The sequence below is a fragment of the Macaca thibetana genome, chromosome X (genome assembly GCF_024542745.1).
Source record: "Macaca thibetana thibetana isolate TM-01 chromosome X, ASM2454274v1, whole genome shotgun sequence".
Lineage (NCBI taxonomy): Eukaryota > Metazoa > Chordata > Mammalia > Primates > Cercopithecidae > Macaca > Macaca thibetana.
In genome coordinates this window covers 147,779,209-147,805,907 of record NC_065598.1, presented here as the reverse complement: position 1 = coordinate 147,805,907, position 26,699 = coordinate 147,779,209, and the positions used below count along the sequence as shown (strand labels likewise).

Here is a 26,699-nt window from a genome sequence, read left to right as displayed (position 1 = left end):
CCTATTAAAATGAATATTGAGGGGCCAACATGCAGGAAAGAAGAGAACCATGAAAGGATGAGGTGGTGCTGCAGACACTTCCAGGTGCAGGGAAGGAGGCTGAGAATTGAGGCTTTACTTAGATGGCCACAGCTGGGGGTCAAACACCCAGTAGAGATTTCCACAGTCTCACAGGGCTGGAGAGACAAACTTGGTGACCTAAGGAGCTGAGATTCCAATGAGAAGTGAGAGATGGAAGACTGTGTCTGTCACACTGCCGGCTTGCCACGCAAGACCAATATTGAATTATGAAGTTGTATGTAGTAAGAAGCTATGGAGCCAAGAAGAAAGCCTTTTGAAAATAGGGCAAGCAAAATAAACAAAAGTATTCATATCATAAAGGAAGAAGTACAACTGTCTTTGTTTGCAGGTAACATTTTCTGTGTGGGAAATCTGATAGAATCTACCCAAAAGATCTATTAGAACTAGTAAGGGAGTTTAGAGTTTAGCAACGTTTTAGGATACAGGGAAGGAGAGATTACAGAGGGGAATGAGGAACTTTCTGGGAGTGATGAATACACTCACTAATCTTGACTGTGGTGATGAGTTCACAGGTGTATGCTTATACCAACATTGATCAGATTTTACACTTTAAATACATGTGTGTGAATTATGTCTGAGTAAAGCTCTTTAAACAAAAAGAAACTAGGAGGGAAAGAAGAGGGCTGATAGGTTGGAAGAAACAGAGGAGTCAACATCTGAAGGCCCCAAAGAGGTTGAAAAAGGATCACAGTAGGGAGTCTGTGGTCAGAAAGTAGCATACTTGAGTCACTGATTCTCAAGATGGGACAATTTTAGGAGATGACAAAGCCTAGGGTGTGACTGACTGGGAGCAGGTAGCTTAGGTAGAGGAAGCTTCAAAGCCCACTGCATATTCTGTCTCTGTTGCCTGAGCATGGTTCCACCCCTACCTCTACTCTTTGCTTGGCTAAATCCTACTTATCCTCCATGTCCCAGCATTCATGTCCCTTCATCAAAGATGCTTCCTCTGGCACCCGCACCCTCTTCTGAGGTCACTCTTTAACACATTCTTATAGCACTCTTGTACTGCTTGCCTTCCTTAGCACTTAACCCAGTGATCACATATGCATTTGTGCAATTCTTTCAGCACTTCGAAGCTCTGCGACAGCAGGAACCCTAGACCATTGTGTCCCTAGCATCTGCCACAAGACACAGCAGGGCATAGTTGCTGGGTATTGCATGTATAACAGGATGGTAAATGAAATGTGGCCTATTTTCACAGAACTTTAGCCCAAATCTGAGGACAGGAGGTGCTAAGTCCCTGTACGATCTACATTCTCAATGGAAACATCACACATTGTTTGTTATATAAATGAACTAAAGATGGCCTCTGTGTATTGGCCCCTATGTTGTTTATTTCTTCACTGTAGACTGAGACCTGTTACCTGAAAAGCTCACTGGTGCCCAACTCATATTTTTACACGTCTGATTATTATGATTATTATTTGAGACGAAGTCTCACTATGTTGCCCAAGCTGGAGTGCAGTGGCACGGTCTTGGCTCACTTCAACCTCCACCTCCTGGGCTCAAGCGATTCTACTGCCTCAGTCTCCCAAGTAGCTGGGATTACAGGCACACACCACCGTGACCAGCTAATTTTTTTGTATTTTAGTAGAGATGGGGTTTCACCATGTTGCCCGGGGTGGTCTCAAACTCCCAAGCTCAGGCAATCCGCATGCCTCAGCCTCCCAGAATGCTGGAATTACAGGCATGAGCCACCACACCCAGCCTGATTATTTTTAAAACATCCCAAATAAGCAGCTTTTTAGCCATTTAAAGCCTGCCTGCTTTGCATATGCAGAGACTCTCCAACGTGGTACTGACTGACCTCACCCAGACACATAAGCTCCCTCTTTGTTCCTTCTCTGCCCTGTGAGTCCCTATGCCTTCCTTCCCTTCCAGGTGGTGGCCTCTTAGCCCATCCATAAACCTCTGGATAGTCCTGTGCTATGAGGACTTTCCCTCTTATGCAACCCTGTCCCAGTGCCACCCAATAAAGCTTGTTGTGTTACTGTCCCTTGTGGTCATATCTTTTTCTTTGATCAGCCCTCAAATTCCTTCAACAAACTCCCTGAATTTATTAAATGATGGCAAAGCCCATTCAGCAAACACCATCCCATCAAGGCTACTGAAGAGATTAAACATGTCAGAGGTTATTTTTAAACGAAATTTGTAGGAGCAAAGAGTGCTTTGGCTTTTCTCCTACCCTCCCCAGGAGGGAGGATAAGGAGGTGCTATCTCTAAAACCAAATCAAATGCATCAGTTCAGGTCCTCCAGGAAGTCAAGATGGAGTTAGAAGTGCAAAAAAAAATTATCACAGAAGATAAAGGGGAGATGACACAGAAAGAGGCAGGAAGAACCTTCAGACCACAGGGCAGGTCTAACACAAGTGGAAAGAGAGGGAGAAGGAAGGATTGGAAGGAAGAGTCTCAGACAGCGGTGCAGCTTTCAAAAAGTCATGGCCAGCCCAACGGGGAGCTCTGATGCAAAGATGGCCCATAGAGAAGCCCCACACTGAGCAAAAATGATCCTAGTACTCTGCTGTACTAAGCCTCTGATAGGGAGCTGCCTGGAACTAGCATGGTCTCACCTCAAATGCTGCCTTGGAACCTGAAGACATTCTACCTGGATGCTGTTGACTAACTGCACTCCTTATAACAGGCCCTCTCTTAAAGTGACATCCAAGCAGTGCACTTCCATAGCTGCCACAGGCCATCCTTTGTGCCACACAGATCCACTACTCCATAGTTGCTTGGGAAGCAGTTCCTTCTTGGCTCCTGTGGGCCACTCTTTCTGAAGGCAAACTTAGAAGATAGAAGTTGGGGGCCGAGCGTGGTGGCTCAAGCCTGTAATCCCAGCACTTTGGGAGGCCGAGGCAGGCGGATCACGAGGTCAGAAGATCGAGACCATCCTGGCTAACAGGTGAAATCCCGTCTCCACTAAAAATACAAAAAAAAAAAAAATAGCTGGGTGTGGTGGCGGGCCTGCAGTCCCAGCTACTTGGGAGGCTGAGGCAGGAGAATGGTGTGAACCCGACAGGCAGAGCTTCCAGTGAGCAGAGATCGCACCACTGCACTCCAGCCTGGGTGACAGAGCGAGACTCTGTCTCAAAAAAAAAAAAAGAAGAACAAGAAGAAGGAGAGAAAAGTTGGCAGGACAAAGTACAAGCCCCATCAGTGCAGTTGGTCCTGCAACTGCAACAGGTGTTCATGATTACCCTCTTCCACTATCCATTCTAGGATTCCCTCACCCTCAACTATAACCTTTGCAGTTTTGGCAGCTTCTTTCATCCCTGAGTGGTCTGAGTCCCTTGTATCCACACCCTTCTTAGACCACTCACACTGTACTTAATCACTTACAGCCAATGAGGCAAGGGAGTACCAAAAGTCACTAGAGAAGATATCTGAGTCCCGAGCATATTCCTCTCTGCTTCTATTATATAATAACAGTAGTCTTGCCTCTTCCTTGATAATTATCTATTACTCCCACCACCATGATGATTCTTCCTGCTTGCTGGTGTCTGTAATCAAGGAACCCTAAAATGCCAGGCAGCAGTGGTGGCTATAAGTACAACTGGAACCCAGGCTGTATTTCCTGATAAGAGTGCCAAGAACCAGAACCTCTACCCTGCAGAGCCTAGAATTGAGGAGACGGGAAGCACAGTGTTGGCCCCTGAGTAGGTCATTGGGAAAGATGGAAAGTGAGGCCACTTTGGCCTCCACCCTATGGCTTCCAGACCCATGTATTCTTCCTACTGGGGACACAGTGCCACATGGACATCTCTGAGTCAGTGCATATACTGCATCCTGCAGGATGGCGCCTCATCGTTGTAGGGTGTTGCCTCTAAGCATGTGCTTCAGCTACACCTCCAGAAGGCCATTCCAACACTCTATCAAGCTAGCAGCTTCTGGGTGGCAGTGTGATACCAGACTATCCTATGCTCATGGGCTCACACACATACCTCCTTCATTCTGAAGTGTGTCCCTTGGTAGGATACCCTCTTGTGTGGGATTCCAGGTCTGCAGGTCATGCACTCTGAAAGCCCCTGGATAGTGATGTTGGCTGAAATTCTGCCAGGAGGAAAGGAAAACCCATACTCAGAATAGGTTTCTGTCCTTGTAAGAAAGAACGGATGTCTCTTCTAAGAGATAATGGACCCAACATGGAGAAATGGTGCCATATTGGGGTCTCAACATTGGTCTCTTTCGCTGGAAGACTGGACCTTCAGAGCCAGTAGCAGCAATAAAGGCCTTGTTAAGTAGGATTCCATGCTTCTGGGCCTGCGAGCAGTCTCCATCTCTCACACTGTGGCCCATTTGTTTATGTGCCCATTGTGTCAGTTCTGGACTGGCTGATGGTGAAGTGTGGCTAATGTCCAACTTGCTGCATCATTTTGTGCACTTGACTGTTCAGCTCCTCTTCCACTGTTGATGCTTTCTGGTGGGTACTCGTATGTGATGTAAACTTTTCCTTCATGCTCACTCCCATATGTTTATCCATATGTCTCTACCCTAGCCCTCCTTGTCTCCAGTTTTCCAGTCCTTTCCTTTTTAGTCCTTTGGCTAGCCCATTGGCCACTGCACAGATTTACCGTGGGCCACTTCTCCCACACAAAGTGGATGACAAGGTGCACACCTTAAAGTTCCACCCACCAGGAAGATCTTCCCTCCCCACTGTCTTTCAGGGCCGTCCCTAGGTGGGTGTGGCTGGAATATAGCTGCTGTCCATTGGCCAGAGACTGAGCCAAGCCATTCATAAGCAATATTCAGGCCTTTTCCTCCTCCTTCATCTAGCCACGTGAGATCACACAGCCATAGGTGTGAGCTAAGGGAGGGGCACTGATATAACTGTGATGGGTCACGCAAGTGTCTTGGCTGCTGCTTCCGTAGCTCACTCACACTTCTGTTCCTGACTAGATGAACTATTTCCATCGTGCAATGGATTGCTGGAGGGTCATCTGACTTTCGCCCGATGGTCTGACAGACCCAGCTTGTAAGGGGAAATTTCAGCTTACAAGTGACACACAGTCACTTGGTGTCCCACGGTCAAGCATTGTCTCTGCCAGGGCCCAGAAGCACACCAGAAGCTGTTTTCTAAAAAGGTGTATGATTCTCTGATGCGGGTGGCATGGCCCTGCTCCAGAACCCTAGGGGCCTGTGTGGCGATCCTCCCATGGGGACTGGTCTTAAACCCTACCCTGCCTCCTTTCTTACCACTGACACCTCTGACACTGCAGGGTCTGTCAGATGAGATGGTTCAAGAGTTGCTTGCACTGCAGCCGGGACCTGCTGCAGATCACTTTCCTGCTCCCTGCCTCTCTTAAATCTCCCAGCCTTCTGTGTCCTCCAGTGTGTCTACCTCAGAAGTTATCTTATGGGTGGAATGTTTTCTCCCCCAAACCCAAAGAGGTCTACCAGGTGTACTACTTTCTTTATGATGGGGGATTCAAGAGGCAGTAATTTGTCTTTTCCTTTGGAGGGGACATCCTGGCATGCCTCCGACCACTGGACCCCTAAAAACTTCACTGATGTAGCAGATCTCTGAATCCCCATAGGGGTTATTGTCCACCCTCTGGAGTGCACGTGTCTTACCAAGGCCTCCCAGTGTGTAGGCTGCCTCTTACTTGTCCTGTCCAATCAGAATGATGATGTCAGTGTAACAGATCCATGTTTCATTCTATGCACTGTCTAGATGACCCACATCTCTTTGGACTATATTATGATAGAGGATAGTGTAACACAGGGCAGAAGAGTTAACATGGTCTTGAGACAAATTGTAAACAAAGATTTTTGTTTGTCTACGTGATCGTGAAATGCTTCTGTCAGTCCATTTTCCATTGCTTATAATCGAACACCTGAAACTGGGTAATTAATTAGAAAGAAATAAAACAGGTCTTACAGTTATGGAGGCTGAGAAGTCCAAGGTAAAGGGGCAGCATCTGGTGAGGGCCTTCTTGATGGTGGGGACTCTCTGAAGAGTCCTGAGGTGCCACAACACATCACATGGTGATACGGCTGCGTTTGCTCAGGTCTCTCTCTCTTCTTCTTCCTGTAAAGCCACTAGTATCACTCCCATGATAACCCATTAGTCCATTAACCCATTAATCAATGATTGGATTAATCTACTCATGAGGGCAAGGCCCTCATGACCCAATCACGGCTTAAAGCCACACCTCTCAATACTGTCACACTGGGGATTAAATTTCAACATAGTGAGGCAGAAATTTAAAAATAAATATGTATTCATTCACTCAAAAAAAAGTAGCAGGCAAGGCAAGGGTTAAAAAGAAAAAAAACAAGTTTTTGCTCTGCCTAGCAAGCTCACTTCAAGGACAGTTATAAGATAATGCTATTTAAGAAGCCAAGGCCAAAGGAATGGGTTCCAGACACCCCTCCCCTCCAAAACAAGGTTAAAGGAAAAAAAAAAAGAGAGAGACACAAATTCCTTTACTGTTATTCCTTTCCCTGGCTTCTTAAGCATAACTATGTTTTATAAATATCTGTATTTAGCCAGTTCTTATTTTTCTTTCAATGCAGCTATAAGGCCACTGGCTATGCAAGGCCACAAGTTAAGCTATGCTGTAAATTATATAACCTATCATATAATTAGCTACTTTTATTTTACTTCTGTAAATCCACTTATAAAAACCCCGCTCTGTCTTTGTTTAATGCTCAGCTTCTTGAATACAAATCCACTAAGCTGGTGTGTACCTAAAATAAACAATCCTCCTGTTCTCCATATTGGTCTCTCCGGTCCTCAATTTCACCCAACAATAGGTTTAGGAGGGGACAACCATTCAAACCACAGCAGCTTCTTATCCTCTTTCCTTGATTGGTTGAAATGGAAAGGAATGCCTTCATCAAACCTATGGCCACATACTATGCACCTAAGGCTTTATAAATCTATTTGAGCAATGATACTGTGTCTGGTACAGAGCGTCTGCAACTGGGATTACTACTTGATGAAGCATGAGGTAGTGTACACTCATTCTCCAGAATTCATCCAATTTCCACAGGGGACAGAACTGGTGGATTAAATGGAGATATGATGGGGACCACCATACCTGTTAATACATCTTAGAGGTCTTTAAAGTGGCTCTAATCTCCATTATGCCTCCTGCAAAATTGTTTTTAAGGTCACCTTCAGAGGCAGATAGATCCCCACTCAAAAATCAGCTAGGATGTTAAGACTGATGACACCACATACACGCCAAGAGGACAAGAAAAGTTTCACTACATATATAATTGAGAGTTTTCAGGAGAGGGAAGCAGTCATCTCCAGCAATTCCAAAATGGCTTCTGGAAGCAAAGGAAGGAGAACGGCCTAGGTTTTCACTGAAGTTAGAAGTGGGGGGCCAAGATGAGAATTCCCACATGGAGACAGGAACTTGCATGGTTTGAATTTCCTTCATGCAGCAAAGAAGGGGGCATGCAGGTTTTTTACCAGCTTGCTCAGAGGTAGGTTACAATGGGAAAAGGAAAGGTCAGTTTCTAGGGAGAATAAAAGCTGAGGCAGGTGCTTCTCCAAGCACTGCTGCTGCTCTGGGAAAGGGAGGCTCTTAGTTACTTGAAAGTTAAACCTTAAAGTGGCCTGTGCTCTGCCTGGCCTTCAGTCAGGAAGAGGTTATGCTAGAAGGAATATAAAGTATAGCCAAAAGAGAACCACTGTGAAAAGAGAGATGACATTGGGCTTTCTCAGGTGCTTGGAACCCATGCCAGCACAGAAATTGCTTGACTTAGTATAAGCAGACCAGGAAGATACTGTGGACATAGACCAGACTGGACAACAGAGCAAGACTGTGTCAAAAAAAAAAAAAAAAAAAAATGACAACAAGAAAGTCACGACTGTGCTGTCACTCCCTGTGCAATAATTGAGCTTTCGTTGAATGATACTGAGGGCCTGTCCAGGCAGGAGTAAGAATGTTAGATGTACAAATATACTGAGTGTTTGGGGTGCTATCACAAGCATCAAGGAGGCAGGAGATGGTATACCATACCTGACAGTTTAGGAGACATTTTGAGTATCAAAATGCATCAGCTCCCCCTCAATCCTTCACCTTTGGACTCACTGCCAGAGCGACACAGCCAGCAGGTTTGCTAACTGTTGACAGAAGGAGAACATCACAAACTGGAAGCGGTAGACTGTAATGAAAGCAGCACAGGTCCCAGAATTAAGAAGTCTGGTTCTGCAATTTTGTAACCAGAGCAATTCCCACCAATCTCTTGTCCTTGGTTTCTACCTTTAAACAAAGAGAGGCTTCATGATCTCTGGGGCTAGGGAAAGTAAGGCTCCACTGCCCTGCAGGATGTCAGGATGACGCCACCCCCATGGCGCTCCCTCATCAAACTTCTAGGGAACAAAGTCCCTCCTCACTGAGCCCCACAGACCAGCCACAGTCAGCCCGAGGGCCCAGCATGGTTGGAGGGTCCGGCTGCCTTCCCTGTCTGCACGTCCACACCCCCTTCCCGGCGACAGCCCTGACGACCCGTGTCTGGTGTCCCAGAGGCCATGGCCACCAGGGCTCCTTGCGAAACAAGCTCAGACCGCAGGGGCCCCGTTCAGCCCCCGCGGGACCGCGCTCCCTTCTGCCGGCGACGGTCCACGTGCGGTCACCCCAAGGCCACTCTGACCGCGGCAGCAGACCTTGAGCATGGGAAGGGGCCGCCCGCTCCTTGGACCCATTCGTGATCCTCGGGCGCCTTCTGGCGGCCGGCGCAGGCGTGGCCTCAGGAGAATCTACGGAGGCCGAACTCGCCCTGAAGGGCCGTTTCGCTTTGTGGACGGTCGCATTTTCCCAGCGGGCACTGCGACTGACTGTGACTTTGGTTCCGGGTATGGTGGTGCACGCCTGTGGTCCCAGCTACTCGGGAGGCTGAGGCGGGAGAATCGCTTGAGCCCAGAAGGTCTATGTTGCAGTGAGCTATGATAGCGCCACTACACTCCACCCTGGGCAACAGAGCGAGACCGTTTCTCAAAAAGAATAAAATGACAACCAGAAACATACGACCGTGCTGTTGAGGCTGCAGGAAATGGCGGCGCGCCCAGGCGCACTCATGACGGCTGCGCGCTCGCCAAGGTGCACAGGTGCACACACGTCGCGTACACTGGTGGCGGTTGCACATTTGGACAGGCGACACGTCCCGCGCCCGCTACCCAGACCCTGGGGAAGGCGAGGGGTGCCGCTCTGCTCTGCTCCTTTTCCTTATCCATCTCTTCTGTCTTTCCAAAGAGATGGTGAAAGCTCTAGCACTGTAGTCCACACACAGGATAAACATGAGAAACTGAGGAACAATTAAAAAATGACCTAACTACAGTTAGGTCATTCTCTACAGTCGCTGGCCTACTATGCCCTGACCGTATCCCAGTGACCACAATAGGGTCGGAATTCCAGGCCACTGTTGTCCCCTAGCTCCGATTTTATCCCAAAGAGACCTTTTCCACTAGTTACCCACAGCAGAGGCGAGGCGGGCTGGAACATGAAATGAAATTTATTGAAGAGAAACATGTACTGAAATCATTGAAGAGAAGGGAGCCACAACACAGAGAGAAACTGCAAACAGCAACCACAGGACACAGGTCCTGGGATCCCTCCTCCTGGGGTTCCTGGCAAGGTGCCTCGTCTACCTCCCTCCTGCTGCTGACCCCGCTGCCACCTCCCTCCTTCCCAAGGGCCCCAGGGTCCACCTCTTGCCAGGACGGTGGACTCTGGCAGTGTCCACTGGCTTCAGGGAACCCCCTCCCGAGCCCATCTGCTGGGGCAGGGCCCTGCCCTATGGCCATCACAGACAGTCACAGGACACCAGTAAACACAGCAGGGAACAGCCCACCAGGTCGAGGAAACAGTCATGAGTAACAGGGGTGGAACACCAAAGCATGAAGCTCTCCTGGAAGTCTCAGGCAGGGCAGCCCCACTCCATCCCGGGTCCGGCTCTTCCTCCCACAGTCATGGTCACCATCGTGGTCACAGGGTGAGCATCCGCCGTGCCCAGGTGCCTCCTTCCCACCATCTCCTGGGTCTGTGCTGAGGGCCTCTGGGGAGGAGCTGCTCAGAGAAGAACACACACAGCTCCATGAGAACAAGCAGCCACTGGCCTCAATCTACACCAGGAAAGCAGAGGTGGTGTTTAAGATGCAGGACAGGCAGCAGTGAGCAGAACCTGGGCTCGCAGGAAGCTCACAGCACATGCCCCGGACCTAGAGGCGGTTGCCCAGGTGGGTGCACAACACACAACTTTGCAGAGGAACGACAGCTAGCAGTGGGTGGGCGTCTGCTGGGTCACTGCGGGGCCTACACAGGTGAGGGTGGGCTTCCCAGAACAGGGGGCAGCCTGCCCTGGGGACGGCAAGTGGGGTGACCCTCTTGGGAGACCCAGGCAGTTGGCACCCTTGAGAGGACCTCTTTGCCCCTGTCTCTCCCAACCCAGGACAAGGGGTGGGGGACAGACATCTTCAGGTGCCCCCACCCAGGCCGCAGCTGGCCACTCAGGGCTCCCTCCAGGCCAGAACCCTGGAGACGGCAGAGTTTGGGGCTGGGGCTGGGTGCAGCGCTGGGTGCAGCACTGGGTGCAAAGGAAGGGCACCTCCCCCAACCCCATTTGGTATCAACGTGGTCATCTGGGTCACCGGGAAGGGCTGATGGTGGTGGCCTGGGCCCTTTGGAGGGAGGTGGGGGGCCCCAATCCTGATGTGGGATGAGGGACCAGCCCTGGCCTGGCCTCCCCTCTGCCTCCAGGATGCTGCAGCCTGAGAGGAGAGGAGGCCCTGGGGCCCTCTGAGCCTATTTGCCTGGGGAGGATTTGCGCTGGCCCACCTCCCTGGCCCTGTCCTCATTTTCCAACTCCTCCAGGATGAACATAAGCCTCCCTTTGGGGGGCTCCTCAGCCTCCTGGCCTCCTGCCTGGACAAGGCCCTCTGGCTCCTTTGAGCTCTGCAGGGGCATTTTCACCTTCCCCAGTGGCAGGGGTGCCCCTGACAGCCTTTTTGGTGGCAGGAGCAGTCTCAGCAGCATCTTCTACCCCAGGATCAGCCTGGCTGGCATCCCCCTGGGCTGAGGAGGCCTGGGCAGCATCTCCATGGGCAGGAGCTGCCTGGGCGGCAACTGGGTCTTCACTCTCTGCTGCAGCCACTGGCCAGGCCACACCCTGCTGGCTCCTCACTGGGGAGGCCACCCACACCTCCATCTCCTGGATGAGCTGGAGCAGCCCCAGGAAGCTGGGTGGCCTCCTCTCCAGCTGCATCCCCCTCAGGGTATTCTGGAGGGCCTCCCTAGGGCAGGCCTGAGGCAGCACCTACCGCAGTCGCAGGTGATTGGCCAGGGCCGGGCGGACGGCCGCCTTCTCCAGGGCCATCTGCAGCAGGCCTTCCAGGTGTACCAGGAAGGCAAAGGGCCCCTGCGGGCAGGTCAGGAACTTCAGCCTGGAAGTCATTCGAGTGACCCGGTTCCTAAATACCTGCTCCAGCGCCACCGCCAGGCAGTCCAGCACCGCCACGTTGGGATCTTCCTCCAGGAGGCCGCTCACGACGTCCGGGACCAGGCCACTCAAGCTCTCCAGCAGCCACCTCTTCCTCTCCCTTTCCGACACATGGTACCACAGCTGCAGCATATCCTTGGCGTGCTCCACCCAGCTCTCAAAGGACTCTTCCTCGCAGCCTGGCTGCTCCCTCTTGGAAAAGGGTCTTAGTTCCTGGTAGGCCCTGTTTTCCAGCACAGCCTGCAGGGTGCAGCGCCAAGGCTGGACCCAGGTTCTTGTTACATTTGTCCCTCCTGCCTCACCCACAGCTCCTGCCTCACCTGCAGTTCCTGTATCACCTGCGGCTCCCTCATCTGACTCTCTTGCCTCTTCTGCAACTCTCAACTCATCTCCAGCTCCTCCCTCACCTGCACCTCCGGCCTCACTTGCACCTCCTGCCTCACCTGTGGCTTCTACCTCACCCTTACCCACAGCTCCTGCCTCACCTATGGCTCCTGCTGTACCTGCAGCTCCTCCATCACCTGCCTCATCTTCCTCACCTGCACCTCCTGCTTCACCTGCACCTTTGGCCACTGCTTGCCCCTGGGGCTGTGCAGGGAAACTGGATATATCCTGAAATCAGCATCAGGGGCCTGGGGCAGGGAGATCATGTTCCAGTGTCCTTCTTTGCCTGGTATTCAACAGGGAATCAAGCTTCGGTTTAAACCCTCAGCGAACTCCACCAAGGCTGCCCTGGCCCCGAGCTCCTTTCTGAAGTGCTTGGTGAGCACTCGATACCTGCCCAGGGGCGACAGGGCAGCCCGCATGGCCTCCTGGAACTCATGTTCCTCACAGTCGTCAGGGATATCCAGGATGAGCAGGGAGCGCTCTGCGTTCGCACCCATCCTCCTGCACCAGTCCCGAAGCATCGCCAGAGCCATCGCAGAGGACTTGAGGGAGGGAGCCTGATCAGACAGGAATGTGTGCTGACTGTTGCAGTCTCTGACGCAGCCTGTGAGTGCAAAGGGGAGAGAGGGATGTTGCTGCCAGTCAGCCCACCCCCACCGCACAGCCAGAGACCAGCCACTCCCAAATGCAGGGCCTGAAGCATCTTCCCTGCCCAGTGTCACAGCCCATGCTCCCCCACCCCTACTGCTGCAGCTCAGAGCCCTTCACTGCATCCCCCACCTCCACAGCAGGAAGCGTCTCTTTCCCTTGGTGTACAGCCCCTGATGGCAGAACTTACAGCTGGAGCCACTCCAACCATCATATGGAACCCTGCAGCTGGATGTGCCCACCTCCTCTTTCCCAGCACTTGACCAGGAGCCCCCTCCCATCATCCCTGCAACCTGACAACCCCCTCCCACGCCTCCTGTGTCAGCAGCCAGGAGTCCCCTTCCCCCACAGTCAGAGCCCCTGTCTCTACCATAGTCCCCTTCTGTAGCCAGAGGCACCCTGCAGCCAGGAGCTCACCCCACCCAGACTCCTGCAGCAAGGAGACCCTCCTCCCCTCTCCTCAGGTTCCAGACCAGGACCCCCTCTCGCACCTACTGCCTGGGGGCACAGCAATCTTGCTCCTCCCCAGGGCGCCCTCGGCCACTCTGGGGTCCCGCTGGTGCCTGCTCTCTGTCTGCAGACACTGCAACCAGCCATGGGCAAATGCCACCTTCAGGCTGTGGAGCCCACTCCAGAGACCACCTCGAGGCCCTGGAACGGGAAGGTGGAAGATCACGCCTCAGCAGTGCAGCTGGGGCTGCACAGGGCAGGGATATCTCAGGTCGGCTGTATTAAGGGCACATGGGCTTCCAACTTCTCCCAGAAGCCTCAGATAGATGAAGGAGAAAAATCTCAGAGTCTCCGGGGGAGGCAAATAGCTAGACAGGGGGAGGCATCCATGTTGCCCTGGGAACGGGACCTGCATGGTAAGGGCTTGATGTGCCAAGGCTTGAGCCTCTGGGGGCAACAGGCCCAACCATTGACCCTCTACCGTCAAAATGGCCTAGTGGAAGTGTTGAGAGAAAAAGGGGGTTGGAAACTGGCAGAGAGAAAGCTCATGCTTAGGGGCAGGGTCTGGAAGCTGGGAGTTGGCGGACAGCCAGGTACTAGGACTCCAGACTGTGTCCCCCAAATCACTACATTCACAGGCCTCAGTAGCTCAGAGGTGACTGAGGCAGAACCTCTTTCCGAGGCATCACCTTCTGTGATGTTGTGATACCAGGCAGCTAAGCAGCAATGGCTTCCAGCACTATTTTCTTGTCACATGAAGGAGATTGATTTAATGGGCTCTCAATGGTTTTTTTTTTTTTTTTTTTTTTTTTTAGACAGGATATCGGCCGGGCGCAGTGGCTCACACCTGTAATCCCAGCACTTTGGGAGGCCAGAGGTGGGCGGATCACAAGATCAGGAGATTGAGATCATCCTGGGTAACACGGTGAAACCCCATCTCTACTAAAAAATACAAAAAATTAGCTGGGCGTGGTGGCAGGCGCCTGTAGTCCCAGTTACTCGGGAGGCTGAGGCAGGAGAATGGCGTGAACCCAGGAGGCGGAGCTTGCAGTGAGCCAAGATTGCACCACTGCACTTCAGCCTGGGCTGGAGAAGGAGTAAGACTCCTTCTCAGAAGAAAAAAAAAAAAAAAAAGACAGGATCTCGCTTTGTTGCCCAGGCTGGAGTGCAGTGGTGCAATCTGGGTTCACTGCAACCTCTGCCTCCCAGGTACAAGCGATTCTCGTGCCTCAGCCTCCTGAGTAGCTGGGATTACAGGCCTGCACCACCACACCCAGCTAATTTTTGGATTTTTAGTAGAGACGGGGTTTCACCATGTTGGCCAGACTGATCTCAAGTGATCTGCCCACCTTGGCCTCCCAAAGTGCTGGGATAACAGGTGTGAGCCACCACACCTGGCTGAAGAAGGTGACATCTGCAAATATCTTGCTTAGTGACCATCAATTTAAAATGTTGTCTGCTTTTAACATATTTATTAAAACATTACCAGAAAAGCCTGTTTTTGTTTTGTTTTTTTTTTTAATCACAAAGAAAGAAAAACAAATATATTCTGTCATTAAAGGTCCATAACTTCTGGCCCTGAAATGTAATCATAGGCTTCAGACCCTTGCTCCACATAGCCTGGGCAGGGATATGCAGCAAGTAACCCAGCTTTCAGCGGAACCAGCCCTGCCTCAGATCTCCTTACTCAGAACCTGCATTTTTTTAAGATTACCAGGGGATTTATGTGCACCTTGAAGTATGCTACCTGTGCCGCACCCACACCCTTTTCTGGAACAGCACTTTCGGGCCACTGCAGGCCCCAGGATCTTCCCTCTGTGGAAGAAACCTGCTTTGGGAAACGACAGGAAGCAGCTTGGGTACTAGTGCGTAATATTTGGTCGTGAAATCAGGAGAATAATGGGAGAATGGAATATTTTCAGTCACTGGCTCTCAGTGAGCAGTGAAAAAAACTAATGCCCTTGTGAAATGCAGGCATTAGCTGTATTTTTTGCCCTCCTCCCCTAGAACACAGTCCAGTAAAAAACGGGGGCTATGACTTTCAGGTAGCAAGTGCGCTCACGTGGCCTATACGTTGCACGGGGTGTTTTGCACCCGGCCCTTCACCACAGGCTTGGGACGCCACAGCTCCCCTCCAATGGGGAACAGCCACAATGGCTGCTGGGCCAAATGGCACGTGGCAAGCCTGGCTGCCACCATCGTCCAGCCAATAAACAACAGGACTGGGAGCTATTCTGCAATGTAAGTGGCTCCCAGCTGGGCTTGCATTCTCTGTCCTCAAAGGTGCAGGCTGGCTCAGGCTGGCACGGGGGGGCGGGGTGAGGAACCACCTTGTGGGAAGTAGGAGAGTTTATGTCACCAGTGCGCAACCGTGAGCGGGCCGTGTGCAATTCCGCTGGGGGAGTGGTGTCGTCTCCAGACAACCTCTTCCCGCCAGAGCCTCGTGGCGCAGTCGGCACGGAGGCGGCAGCCGCCATAGACGTGTGGTGGTCGCGCTGCGCGGGAACACCGGCTTGGAGGCACCTCCGGCAGGTACGGAGCTGGACCCCGGGCTTAGACAGCAACTCAGATTACGGGGGATCCCCCCAATAATCCTTGCTATTTTCAACGGGGTCTAGGGGCTTGTGGCCATAGGTTTCCATGGAGGCGGGATCCCACTAGATCACACACAGCACCCCGAGGAATCCCTGCCATTTCCAGGCAGAACTTCAGGGAGACCTGGCCAGGCGCGGTGGCTCACACCTGTAATCCCAGCACTTTGGGAGGCCAAGGCGGGTGAATCACCTGAGGTCAGGAGTTGGAGACCAGCCTGGCCAACATGGGGAAACCCGGTCTCTACTAAAAATACAAAAAGTAGCCGGGCATGGTGGCATACGCCTGTAATCCCGGCTACTCAGGAGGCTGAGGTCGGAGAATCGCTTGAACCCAGGAGGCGGAGGTTGCAGTGAGCTGAGATCATACCCTACTGCACTCCAGCCTGGGTGACAGAGTGAGACTCCGTTTCAAAAAAAAAAAAAAGAAAAAAAAACTTCAGGGAGACGTATTCCACCCTCGACCCTGCCCGGAGACACTGCAGTCAGGACAGTAGCTCTTGGCCCTTGCCCTTGAGGGAAAGTGGCTTCGAACCTTCCCCTCCTAGATTCTGCCTGCTTCCACTGGTGTCGGTGGTGTGGGTGTATGTAAATAACAGGGTGGGGATTGGGGGAACAGGGAAATGGAGGTGGGGGTTTGGGGACATCAGTTAGACTTGCATGGAGGTAGGAGTTGGACTTGGTGAGGGGGCAGGGCTTGGGGTAGGAGTTGGACTGTGGGTGAGGGCAAGGCTTGAGGCGGGAGTTAGACTTGGGTGGTGGAAGGAGTTGGACTTGGTGGGGTCTAGGCTTGGGGTAGAGGTGCAACTTAGTTGTAGGCGGAGTTTGGCAGCAGGCGTGCAAGTTTTGAGGTGGGGCTTAGGAAGGGGTGCAACATGGCTGCAGGGGTGGGGCTTGGGAGGGAATGAAGTTTGCAGTGGGGGTGGGGCCGCAACCTTACCTTAGGATCCCTTCTGCCCTAGCAGCAGCCCCCCCGCCCCCCACCTCCCTCCTCACCTCCCACCCCTCTCGCCATTCTTCCCCCCACTCCTCCTTCCCCCCCCACCCCTCCCCCCTTTCCCCCCTCCTCTTCCCTCTGCCAGTTGAGCAGTTTCTTCTACCCCTGCACCAGGGTCCTAGTGGACACCTATGCAGAATCTGAATTGGTATGGCCTGAGCAGGGACATGTGTGTGGGACAGAATCACAGCAAAATACCTGTGCTTTGCCTTGGACAGATCCAGGGAAGCAGGAACCATCACGCCTGAGTCAGGAACTGCCTAATTGGATAGAGTTGAAGAGCAGAGCGACTCTGAAGTGACTGTGTTATTGCAGCATCTGCGCTGCCAGCAGGGCCAACCCAGAAAGGTGAGCAGCTGTGAGGTGGGCCCTGTTGGGAGGGTCTCTGGAACCCCGGCAAAGAGTGTGGAGAGGGGACTGCCTGCCAGCGTTCACAGACTCTGCAGGGTAGGGCCATCTCTAGGGCAAGAGTTGTTGGTTTCCTGCAGTCTGGCAGTGGGGACCTCATCAGGGTCCCTTTTCTACCTGATTTCAGCTTCCACACAATTGAAACCATGAGCTCCTGTCCTTTCAGCACTCACTCCTCAAGCCTGCCTCGCCTTCCCTCTCCCACCCTCCTTTTTGCTGGGAAGCTTTATTGGTTGGAGGCCAATGACATCACCTGTTGCTTCTCAAGGACCTTAGCCTTACCACATGACACTCCCCTGCAATAGCAACCCATGGTCCATGGTATTCTCTGTATCCATGGCAACACTGCAGCTTGTCACACAATCTCCACACCCACCACTCTCATTGCATTGCGCAGAGCTCGGCCATCTTTCTCATCTGTCAGGCATTCCTGAGAAAGAGGACCATTCTACCTCTCCTGCTGCCAGCCTTCACTCCAGCAAGGAGGGTGCTGGGTGACCTGAGCCCACATAGCCCTGAGTGAGCAGTGAGGCCGTCTCCTGCCCTCTTCTGCCTGGAGAGCTTGTCAGTGTCCCCAGATGTCAGGCCCTGCCTCCTGACTTTGGCCTTTTCACTACAGATACCCGAAGCACACACAGCAGAGTCCTCTGGACTTCGAGGAGGAACCCACAGCAGGAGGAGGTCAGCAGGGAGTGGTGAGATGAGGAGATCTTTGCCTGGGGAGAACCTCCACCCTCTACCCTCCCCAAAATAACTTGGGGAACCCTGGGAAGAAGGGACTCCATCCCTGCTCGGGGGTGGGGGCAGAGGAGGGGTGCTTGGGGGTATAGGTTGGGGTAGGCATTAACAATGCTCTCATCCCATTTGCTTTGCAGGCTGTGGAAACCTGGGACCACTTCTACCTTCCTACGTGGCAGTGGCTCAGAGTTATTTGAGTGCTGTCAAACTAAGCTGATTGCTGCCCTAGTATTAGATCAGTCCATAGAAAGTGGGAGCAATGGCATTGACACTGCTAGAGGATTGGTGCAAGGGGATGGACATGGACCCCAGAAAGGCCCTGCTGATCATAGGCATCCCTGTGGAGTGTAGTGAGGTGGAAATTCAGGACACTGTGCAGGCAGGCTTACAGCCCCTGCGCGCATACAGGGTGCTAGGGAGAATGTTCAGGAGGGAAGACAACGCCAAGGCAGTCTTCATTGAATTGGCTGACACTGTCGATTACACTACTCTGCCTAGTCACATACCAGGAAAGGGGGGCTCCTGGGAAGTGGTGGTAAAACCCCGTAACCCAGATGACGAGTTTCTCATTAGACTGAACTACTTCCTGAAAGATGAGGGCCGAAGTATGACAGATGTGGCCAGAGCCCTGGGATGTTGCAGCCTCCCTGCCGAGAGCCTGGATGCAGAGGTCGTACCCCAAGTTAGACCCCCACCTTTAGAGCCTCTGAAAGAAAGTATGTGGTACCGGAAACTGAAAGTGTTTTCGGGAACTGCTTCCCCTAGCCCAGGTGAAGAGACCTTTGAAGACTGGCTAGAGCAGGTCACTGAGATAATGCCCATATGGCAAGTGTCTGAGATGGAGAAGAGACGGCGTTTGCTGGAGAGCTTACGAGGGCCTGCTCTGTCAATCATGCGGGTGCTCCAGGCCAACAATGACTCCATAACTGTGGAGCAGTGCCTTGACGCCTTAAAGCAGATCTTTGGGGATAAAGAGGACTTCAGAGCCTCTCAGTTTAAGTTTCTGCAGACCTTTCCGAAGATTGGAGAGAAAGTCTCCACTTTCCTGCTGCGCTTAGAGCCCCTGCTGCGGAAGGCAGTGCAGAAGAGCCCCTTGTCAGTGCGCAGCGCAGACCTGATTCGTCTGAAACATCTCTTAGCTCGGGTCTCCATGACCCCCGCCCTCAGAGGCAAGCTGGAGCTCTTGGATCAGCGAGGGTGTCCTCCCAATTTTCTGGAGTTAATGAAGCTTATTCGAGATGAAGAAGAGTGGGAGAACACTGAGGCAGTGATGAAGAATAAGGAGAAGCCATCAGGGAGAGGCCGGGGGGCCTCTGGTAGACAGGCAAGAGCAGAAGCCAGTGTGTCTGCACCTCAGGCCACCGTGCAGGCAAGGTCTTTGAGCGACAGCAGCACCCAGACTGTACAGGGAGGCTTACCCCCATCAGTGAAACGCAGGCGGCTGTCGTGCAGTGAAAGCACTAGGGAAGAAGACTATGGCCAGGCCATGTATCCCAAGGCTGAAAACCAGACTCCAGGCAGGGAGGGGCCACAGGCTGCAGGAGAGGAGTCGGGAAACGAGGCAGGGGCTGGGGCCATGAGCCATCCCAAGCCCTGGGAAACATAGGCTCAGAAGACCCAAGCACTCCTTCCCCTGGCAGGCAGCAGGGACATTTGAACAAAGGGCAGCTTACACTAACAGGGAACTTGATTGGGGCAGAGGGACAGGGAAGCCAGGTCAAGATCAAGCCCCTTTACTTTCCACCAGCTGGAAGGGACTTCACCAACCTAGACCAAATAGCATCTGGTTCAGTGGGGGCCAGGCCCATGGCCCCTAACAGGTATAGGAGACACAAGCAGGGAACAGCTACACTTAGCACAGGGGGTGGCTGGGCTTCAGATGGGGACCCCAACAAAGCAGGGGCTGAAGACGGTGTGGCTGGGGGCTCTGGCCTGGTCATCTGGACACCCCCAAATATCCACCCTGTGAACTTTGAGCTGAGAATGCCCACTGGCACCCAGGCCATGTGGGACCTGGAGGAGCCTGCCTGGGGCCTGCCTCTGCCAGAAGGAGCCAGGGCTGCTGAGGAAGAGCTGTGGGGAAGAAGTGAAGCCCGGCAGGGGAGGCTGCAGGGTCCAGCCCGTCTTTAGGATCATTTACACTGCATGAGGGGAGCCCCAGGAAGGCAGCATTCATGACCCCCTGCACCAGTGAGGAAGAGAAAGAGGAGGAGAATTAAGAAGAGGATGATCAGGAGGAGGAATAGGAGAATAAGGAGGGGCAGGAGGAAAAGGAGGAGGAAGAGGGGGAGGAGAAGGAGGAAGAGGGGAAGGAGGAGGAAGAAGTGTGAGAAGAGAGGACTTGTTGGGGGTGGGTAGTTGTTTTTGGTTTGCGTCATCACCAGGCCCAGGCTCTGCTCACTGCTGTTCCGTGTCAAGAACTCCACCTCTGCTTTGCCGGTGTAGATCTCGGCCAGCAGCTGCTTGTTCTCTTGGGGATGTTTGTGTTTGTATCTGAGCAGCTCCTTTCCAGAGTACCCCAGCGCAGTTCCAGGAGACAGTGGGAAGGAGGCATGGCAGACGCTCACCTTGTGACCGTGACCTTGACTGCAGGAGGACGAACCAGACACAGGACGGAGCAGGGCTGCCTGAGGCTCCCCAGGAAGCTTTGTGCTTTGGCGTTCCACCCCTGTTGTTACTCGTGACTCAGTTTCCTCAACTTGGTGGGGTGTTCCCTGCTATGTTTTCCAGCATCCTGTGACTGTCCTGTGCAGTCTATAAGACAGGGCCCTGCCCCAGCGGGTGGGCTCAGGAGGGGGTTACCTGAAGTGAGTACACATTGCCAGAGCCCACAATCCTGGCAAGAGGTGGATCCTGGGGCCCTGTGGAAGGAGGGATGTGGTAGGGGGAGCCACGGTGAGGGAGGGGCCTGGGACTTGTGACTTGCAGTGGTTGTTTGCAGTGTCTGTCTGTGTTACAATTCCCTTCTCTTCAGCGGTTTCAGTTCATGTTTCTCTTCAATAAATTTTGTTCAGTGTTCCAGCAGTGTCTTGCCTCTTCTGTATGAAACTGGGGTGGGGGGTGGTCTGCTGGGGACGAGGCCACAGTGGCCAGGCTGACATTGGGGTGTGTGTCCATGAGGACCTGTGGTGTGCCTTGGGCTGCATGGAGCCTGGCGACAGGATGCTGGTGGTCATGAGCAGTGACTGGTTGGGTACTAAAGGCACTCCAGGTGCCCTCAGGAATAAGTGGGTTGGACATTGAAGGCTGGGCAAGGGGCAGCAGGTGGGTTCCAGGCCCCTGATTCCTGGCAGCACTGTAGGGGTGTGGCTCAAGGCTTCCAGAAGGGTCAGAGAGGCCATGTGTGCAACCGAGGGCAGAAACCAAGGTCAGAGAAGAACCCCAGGAGGGCCTGGACAGGCAGTCAGAGGCCCTGTGAAGAGCTGTGTGCAGGACTCAGGGGGTGGTGCAGGGGCTGCTGTGTGCCCACCCTCCCAGATCAGCCCGCAGGTGGCCAGCCTTGGCCTAACCACTGAGGGATGTTTGGGGATAGTGTGTGTGTGTGATGGCCAAGGGACAGAGTGTTGGTCAGACAGGGATCCCAAGTGCTTATGTGTCGGGGAGGGGGAGAGGAAGGGCGGGGGGAGCTGCACTTCATCCTGGGTCCTGTTCTGCTCTCTTCCCAGTGTGCTGGGGGGGCCTCTACTCCTGTGTCCTGGGAGCAGGCAGTGGGCCATGAGCTGCAAGTCCAGATGGCCCTGGGGAGTGACCCCTTTCTGTCCTGCGTCCCCGAGGCCCTCTGAGCCCTGGATGCTGCCTGAGGAGGGCTCCCTCAGGGTGGACAGCGCTGCTAATCCGAACACCCCTCCTTGAGCACTGGCCGGAGGGGCAGTCCTCAGTGGGGGCCTGAGGATCCTGGAACCCGCCCTCCTGAGCCCTCCTGGGACTGGCTCTCTCTCCCAACAGGCCAGGGAGCTCGCCACAAATTGAGGGTAGTCCTCGATCAGCCATTTAACTAACCCAGAGTCTGTGGGCAACAGGACTGGGACAACTGATAGGCCCCTCCCTGCACAAGTGCGGGGAGGGGACGGGATCAGTGACTTGGACCTGGCGAGGGTCTCCCAGAGCTCACTCAGTCTGTGCCCACACGCTTCCTCCAGCTGTTCTGGAGCACAGAGCCTCCGACCATCCCCTTGGCTCAGATGATAGCCAGGGTGCCCCAAAGCAGCCTGGGAGCCAGTGCTGGGAATGGGTGGCTGCCTGCCTGGGCTGAGGAACCCTGGATCTAGGCGACCTGCCTGCTTGAGCAGAGCTGCAGTCAGCAGGGCTGCAGGGCGGCAGGGGCCCTGGGAGACACTAGGCATACACAGGCGAGTGCAGGCGTGGGCGGGGGGTAGTTTTGCGGGGCTGTCGGGGAGGGGCAGGGGCAGCAGGTCCCTGGGGCTGGGTCTGCAGCCTCCTCGGCCTGAAGGTGCCTAACCAGTGTCTCAGGGACCCTTGTAGTGTGTCGCATCGGGGTGCCCTGCGGGCATGCCTGTGGCCCCCACTGTGCTCTGCTGTCCCTGCCTTCTTCAGGCTGGGCACAACCCCAGCATGTCTGTCCCTTGTGTCTCAGCAGGGCCAAGTCAACTGCTCACTTTCCAAGGGCCCCTCCAGATTTCAGGGACAGGACAAGAAGAGAGGGCGAAGAGCTTGGCTGACCTTGCCAGAGCCTGTCAGGGCTCCTTGGTTTTCCCTGTTCAGAGTGGACCTGTGTGTGCCGTGAGTGTCTGAGCGGGTGTGTTTGCGCATGTGCGTGTGTGTGTCAGTGTGAGCATGTGCATGAGTTTCTGAGAAAGTGAGTGTGTGTGTGAATCCAAGTGACAGCATGTGACTGCATCACTAAGCATGTGTGAGTGGGAGTGTGTGGGGGAATGAGGCTGTGCCATTGAAGGTGAGCATGCATGTCGCTGCATGTGTGTGACACTGTGAGTGTGTCAATGCGTGTCAGTGTGTGTGTGTTTGTGAGTCATTGTGCGTGAGTGTGCTGACTGCAAATGTGGGTGTGTCGATGAGCAGGCATGTATGTGTCATTCAATGCGTGTTTGTCACTCAATGTGTGCACGCATGTGAGTGTGTCTGGAACGTGAGCGTGTCACTGAACGTGTGCGCGACTGTGTCAGTGAGCGTGTGAGCACACATGCTGGATAGCTGGGTTGTGAAACCTGGAAGGGATCTAGCCAGGGAGTCTGGAAGGCGGTACCGGGAGGAACCAGTTGCTTCCCCACCAGCCTGGAGCCAGGAGACTTTGTTGGGCCTGAAGGACGGGCCCCACCACGGGGCCCCCTGTCCCTTTCATCCTGGCCAGGCCCTTGGTGTGTGCCGGCTTGCAGAGCTCCTACCATGCATTGTGCTTCACTGCACAGTCCTCACCAAGTGTCCCTGGGGGGTGGGGGCACGGGGCATGTGTGGCCTGGGGACAGAAAGGTCCATCGAGGTGCCTTCCCGGGTGCCCAGGGGCTGACCAAGCCCATCCAATAAGCAGCAACCTCCTGGGCTCACAGACGGCTTGAGCAGTGGATGAGGGAGCGGGATCAGAGCCCAATCATGGGGGTTGAGGCTGAGCAGAAAGGACTCAGAGAAGTCCCGTCCTCAGGACTGTCCCAGAATAGACAAGACTGAGTGGGGTCCCATCCTAAGGCCTGTCCCCTGAGCAGGGAGGACTGAGAGAGGTCCCGTCACCAGGCCTGTCCCTGATCAAAGTGGTCTGAGAGAGGTCTTGTCCTCAGGTCTGTCCCCCGAGCAGAGAGGAGTGAGAGCGGTCCTGTCTACAGGTATACCTCTGAGAAAATTAACTGAGATGGGTGCCATCATAAGACCTGTTCCTTAACAAGAGAGGACTGAGTTGGGTCTCCTGAGCAGAGAGGCCTCTCTCTGAAACCTGAGCAGGGGGAACTGTGAAAGGTGCTGTCCTCAACTCTGTCCCTGATCATAGAGAAATGACAGAGGTCTCATTTTCAGGCCTGTTCCATGAGCAAAGAGGACTGAAAGAGGTCCCATACTCAGGTGTCCCCTGTGCAGAACAACTGAGAGAGATCCTATCATCAGCCCTGTCCATGAGCAGAAATGTCCGACAGAGTACAATCCTCAGGTTTCTTTCTGAGCAGAGAGGACTGAGAGAGGTCCCATCTTCTATTTTGTCCCCTGAGCAAACAGAACTGACAGAGGTCTCATCCTCAGGCAGCCCCTGAGCAGGACGACTGAGAGGACTCCTGTCCTCAGACCCATCCCTGGGCGGAGAGTCGTAAGAGAGGTCCTGTCCACAGGCCCATCCTCTGTGTAAGAGGTCAGAGAGGGATCCCATCCTAAGGTCTGTCCCCTTAGCAGAGAAGACGGAGAGTGGTCCTGTCCTCAGGCCTGACCCTGAGTAGAAAGCAGTGGGAGAGGTATCGTCCTCCGGTGTCCCCGGGCAGAGAAGACTGAGAGAGATGCTGTCTTCAGGCATGTGAGGCTTAGTGGGCAGAGAGAGGTCCTGTGCTGCGGCCTGTCTTCTGAGCACAGTCGACTGACAAAGATCCCATTCACGTGTCTATCCCAGAGCAAAGAGGACTTAGAGGGGTCCTGTCCTCAGGCCTGTCCTTTGAGCAGAGAGGATTCAGAGAGGTCCTGTCCTCATATCTGTCCCCTAAGAAGATGGACCGACAGGGGTCGTATCTTCAGGCCTGTCCCCTGAGCTAAGGGGACTGAGAGAGTTCCTGTCCTCATATCTATCCCCTCAGAAGATGGACCGACAGGGTTCCCATCCTCAGATCCGTCCCTTGAGCAGAGAGGACTGAGAGACATCCTGTCCTCAAGTCTATCTACTTAGGAAATGGAGGGACAGGGGACCCATCCTAAGGCCTACCCCCTACGCTGAGAGGACTGAGAGAGGTCCTGTCCTCACATCGATCCCCTTAGAAGATGGACCGACAGGGGTCCCATCCTCAGGCCTGTCCCCTGAGCTGAGGGGGCTGAGAGAGTTCCTCTCCTCATATCTATCCCCTCAGAAGATGGACCGACAGAGGTCCCAAACTCAGGTCCGTGTCTAGAGCAGAGAGGACTGACAGACGTCCCGTCCTCATATGTATCCCCTTAAAAGATGGACCGACAGGGGTCCCATCCTCAGGCCTGTCCCCTGAGCTGAGGGGATGAAGAAACGTCCTGTCCTCACATCTATCAGCTCAGCAGATGGACCAACAGGGGTCCCATCCTCAGGCCTGTCCCCTGAGCTGAGGGGACTGGGAGAGGTCCGGCCCTCATATCTATCCCCTTAGAAGATGGACCGACAAGGGTCCCATCCTCAGGCCTGTCCCCTGAGCTGAGGGGGCTGAGAGAGTTCCTCCCCTCATATCTATCCCCTCAGAAGATGGACCGACAGAGGTCCCAAACTCAGGTCCGTGTCTAGAGCAGAGAGGACTGACAGACGTCCTGTCCTCATATGTATCCCCTTAAAAGATGGACCGACAGGGGTCCCATCCTCAGGCCTGTCCCCTGAGCTGAGGGGATGAAGAAACGTCCTGTCCTCACATCTATCAGCTCAGCAGATGGACCAACAGGGGTCCCATCCTCAGGCCTGTCCCCTGAGCTGAGGGGACTGGGAGAGGTCCGGCCCTCATATCTATCCCCTTAGAAGATGGACCGACAAGGGTCCCATCCTCAGGCCTGTCCCCTGAGCTGAGGGGACTGGGAGAGGTCCGGCCCTCATATCTATCCCCTTAGAAGATGGACCGACAGGGGTCCCATACTCAGGCCTGTCCCCTGAGCTGAGGGGACTGGGAGAGGTCCGGCCCTCATATCTATCCCCTTAGAAGATGGACCGACAAGGGTCCCATCCTCAGGCCTGTCCCCTGAGCTGAGGGGACTGGGAGAGGTCCGGCCCTCATATCTATCCCCTTAGAAGATGGACCGACAAGGGTCCCATCCTCAGGCCTGTCCCCTGAGCTGAGGGGACAGAGAAAGGTCCTCTCCTCATATCTATCTTCTTGGAGGATGGGCGCACACAGGTCCCATCCTCAGACTTGTCCTCTAAGCTGAGGGGACCGAGAGAGGTCTTATCCTCATATCTATAACCTTAGAAGATGGACCGACAAGGGTCCCACCCTCAGGCCTGTCCCCTGAGCTGAGGAGACCGAGAGAGGTTCGGTCCTCATATATATCCCCTTAAAAGATAAACCGACAGGGCTTCCATCGTCAGTCCTGTCCCCTGAGCTGAGAGGACTGAGAGACGTCCTGTCCTCACATCTATCCCCCTAGTAGATGGACCGACAGGGGTCCCATCCTCAGGCCTGTGCCTAGAGCAGACGGGACTCAGAGATGCCCTGTCCTCATATCTATCCCTTTAGAAGATGGAACCACAGGGGTCCCATCCTCAGGTCGGTCCCTTGAGCAGAGAGGACAGAGAGGGGTCTGGACCTCACATCAATCCTCTTAGAAGATAAAACGACTCGGGTCGCATCCTCAGGCCTGTCCCTTGAGCAGAGAGGACTGAGAGAGGTCTTGTCCTCACATCGATCCCCTTAGAAGATGGACCGACAGGGGTCCCACCCTCAGGCCTGTCCCCTGAGCGGAGGGGACTGAGAGAGTTCCTGTCCTCATACCTATCCCCTTAGAATATGAACCGACAGGGGTCCCACCCTCAGCCCTGTCCCCTGAGCTGAGGGGACCCACAGAGGTCCTGTCTTTATATGTATCACCTTGGAAATAGACCGTCAGGGGTCCCATCCTCTGGCCTGTCCCATGAGCTGAGGGGCCCGGGACAGTTCCTGTCCTCATATCTATCCCCTTAGAAGATAAACTGCAAAAGTCCCATCCTCAGTTCTGTCCACTGAGCTGAGAGGACCGAAAGAGGTCCTGACCTCGTATCTATCTGCTTAGAAGATGGACCGACAGGAGTGCCATCCTTAGGGCAATCCCCTGAGGTGAGGGGACTGAGAGTTCCTGTCCTCATATCT

At 53.8% G+C, this 26,699-nt stretch overlaps 2 protein-coding genes and 1 pseudogene across 6 annotated transcripts in view; 2 read left to right on the top strand and 1 right to left on the bottom strand.

Moving 5' to 3' along the window:
• The window catches only part of CETN2 (centrin 2), a 628,428-nt gene that overhangs the window by 448,329 nt on the left and 153,400 nt on the right, over window positions 1–26,699 (top strand). The gene's annotated exons all lie outside the window — the stretch shown is intronic.
• On the bottom strand, window positions 10,839–12,509 carry LOC126945393 (paraneoplastic antigen Ma6E-like; annotated as a pseudogene).
• On the top strand, window positions 15,461–20,772 carry PNMA5 (PNMA family member 5). Of its 2 annotated transcripts, none has more exons than XM_050775345.1 (4): window positions 15,461–15,549; window positions 16,824–16,953; window positions 17,633–17,708; window positions 17,889–20,772. In XM_050775345.1, the coding sequence occupies exon 4, from the start codon at window positions 18,011–18,013 to the stop codon at window positions 19,355–19,357; it is 1,347 nt and encodes a 448-aa protein (XP_050631302.1). In that variant the 5' UTR covers window positions 15,461–15,549; window positions 16,824–16,953; window positions 17,633–17,708; window positions 17,889–18,010; the 3' UTR covers window positions 19,358–20,772. The 2 variants fall into 2 exon arrangements, with proteins under 2 accessions (XP_050631302.1, XP_050631301.1); XM_050775344.1 differs by having other exon boundaries at window positions 17,633–17,694; window positions 17,889–20,766.

Bases quoted from the DNA above. Each gene is read 5' to 3' on its own strand.
- PNMA5 (XM_050775345.1), top strand. From the start codon at position 18,011: ATGGCATTGACACTGCTAGAGGATTGGTGCAAGGGGATGGACATGGAC.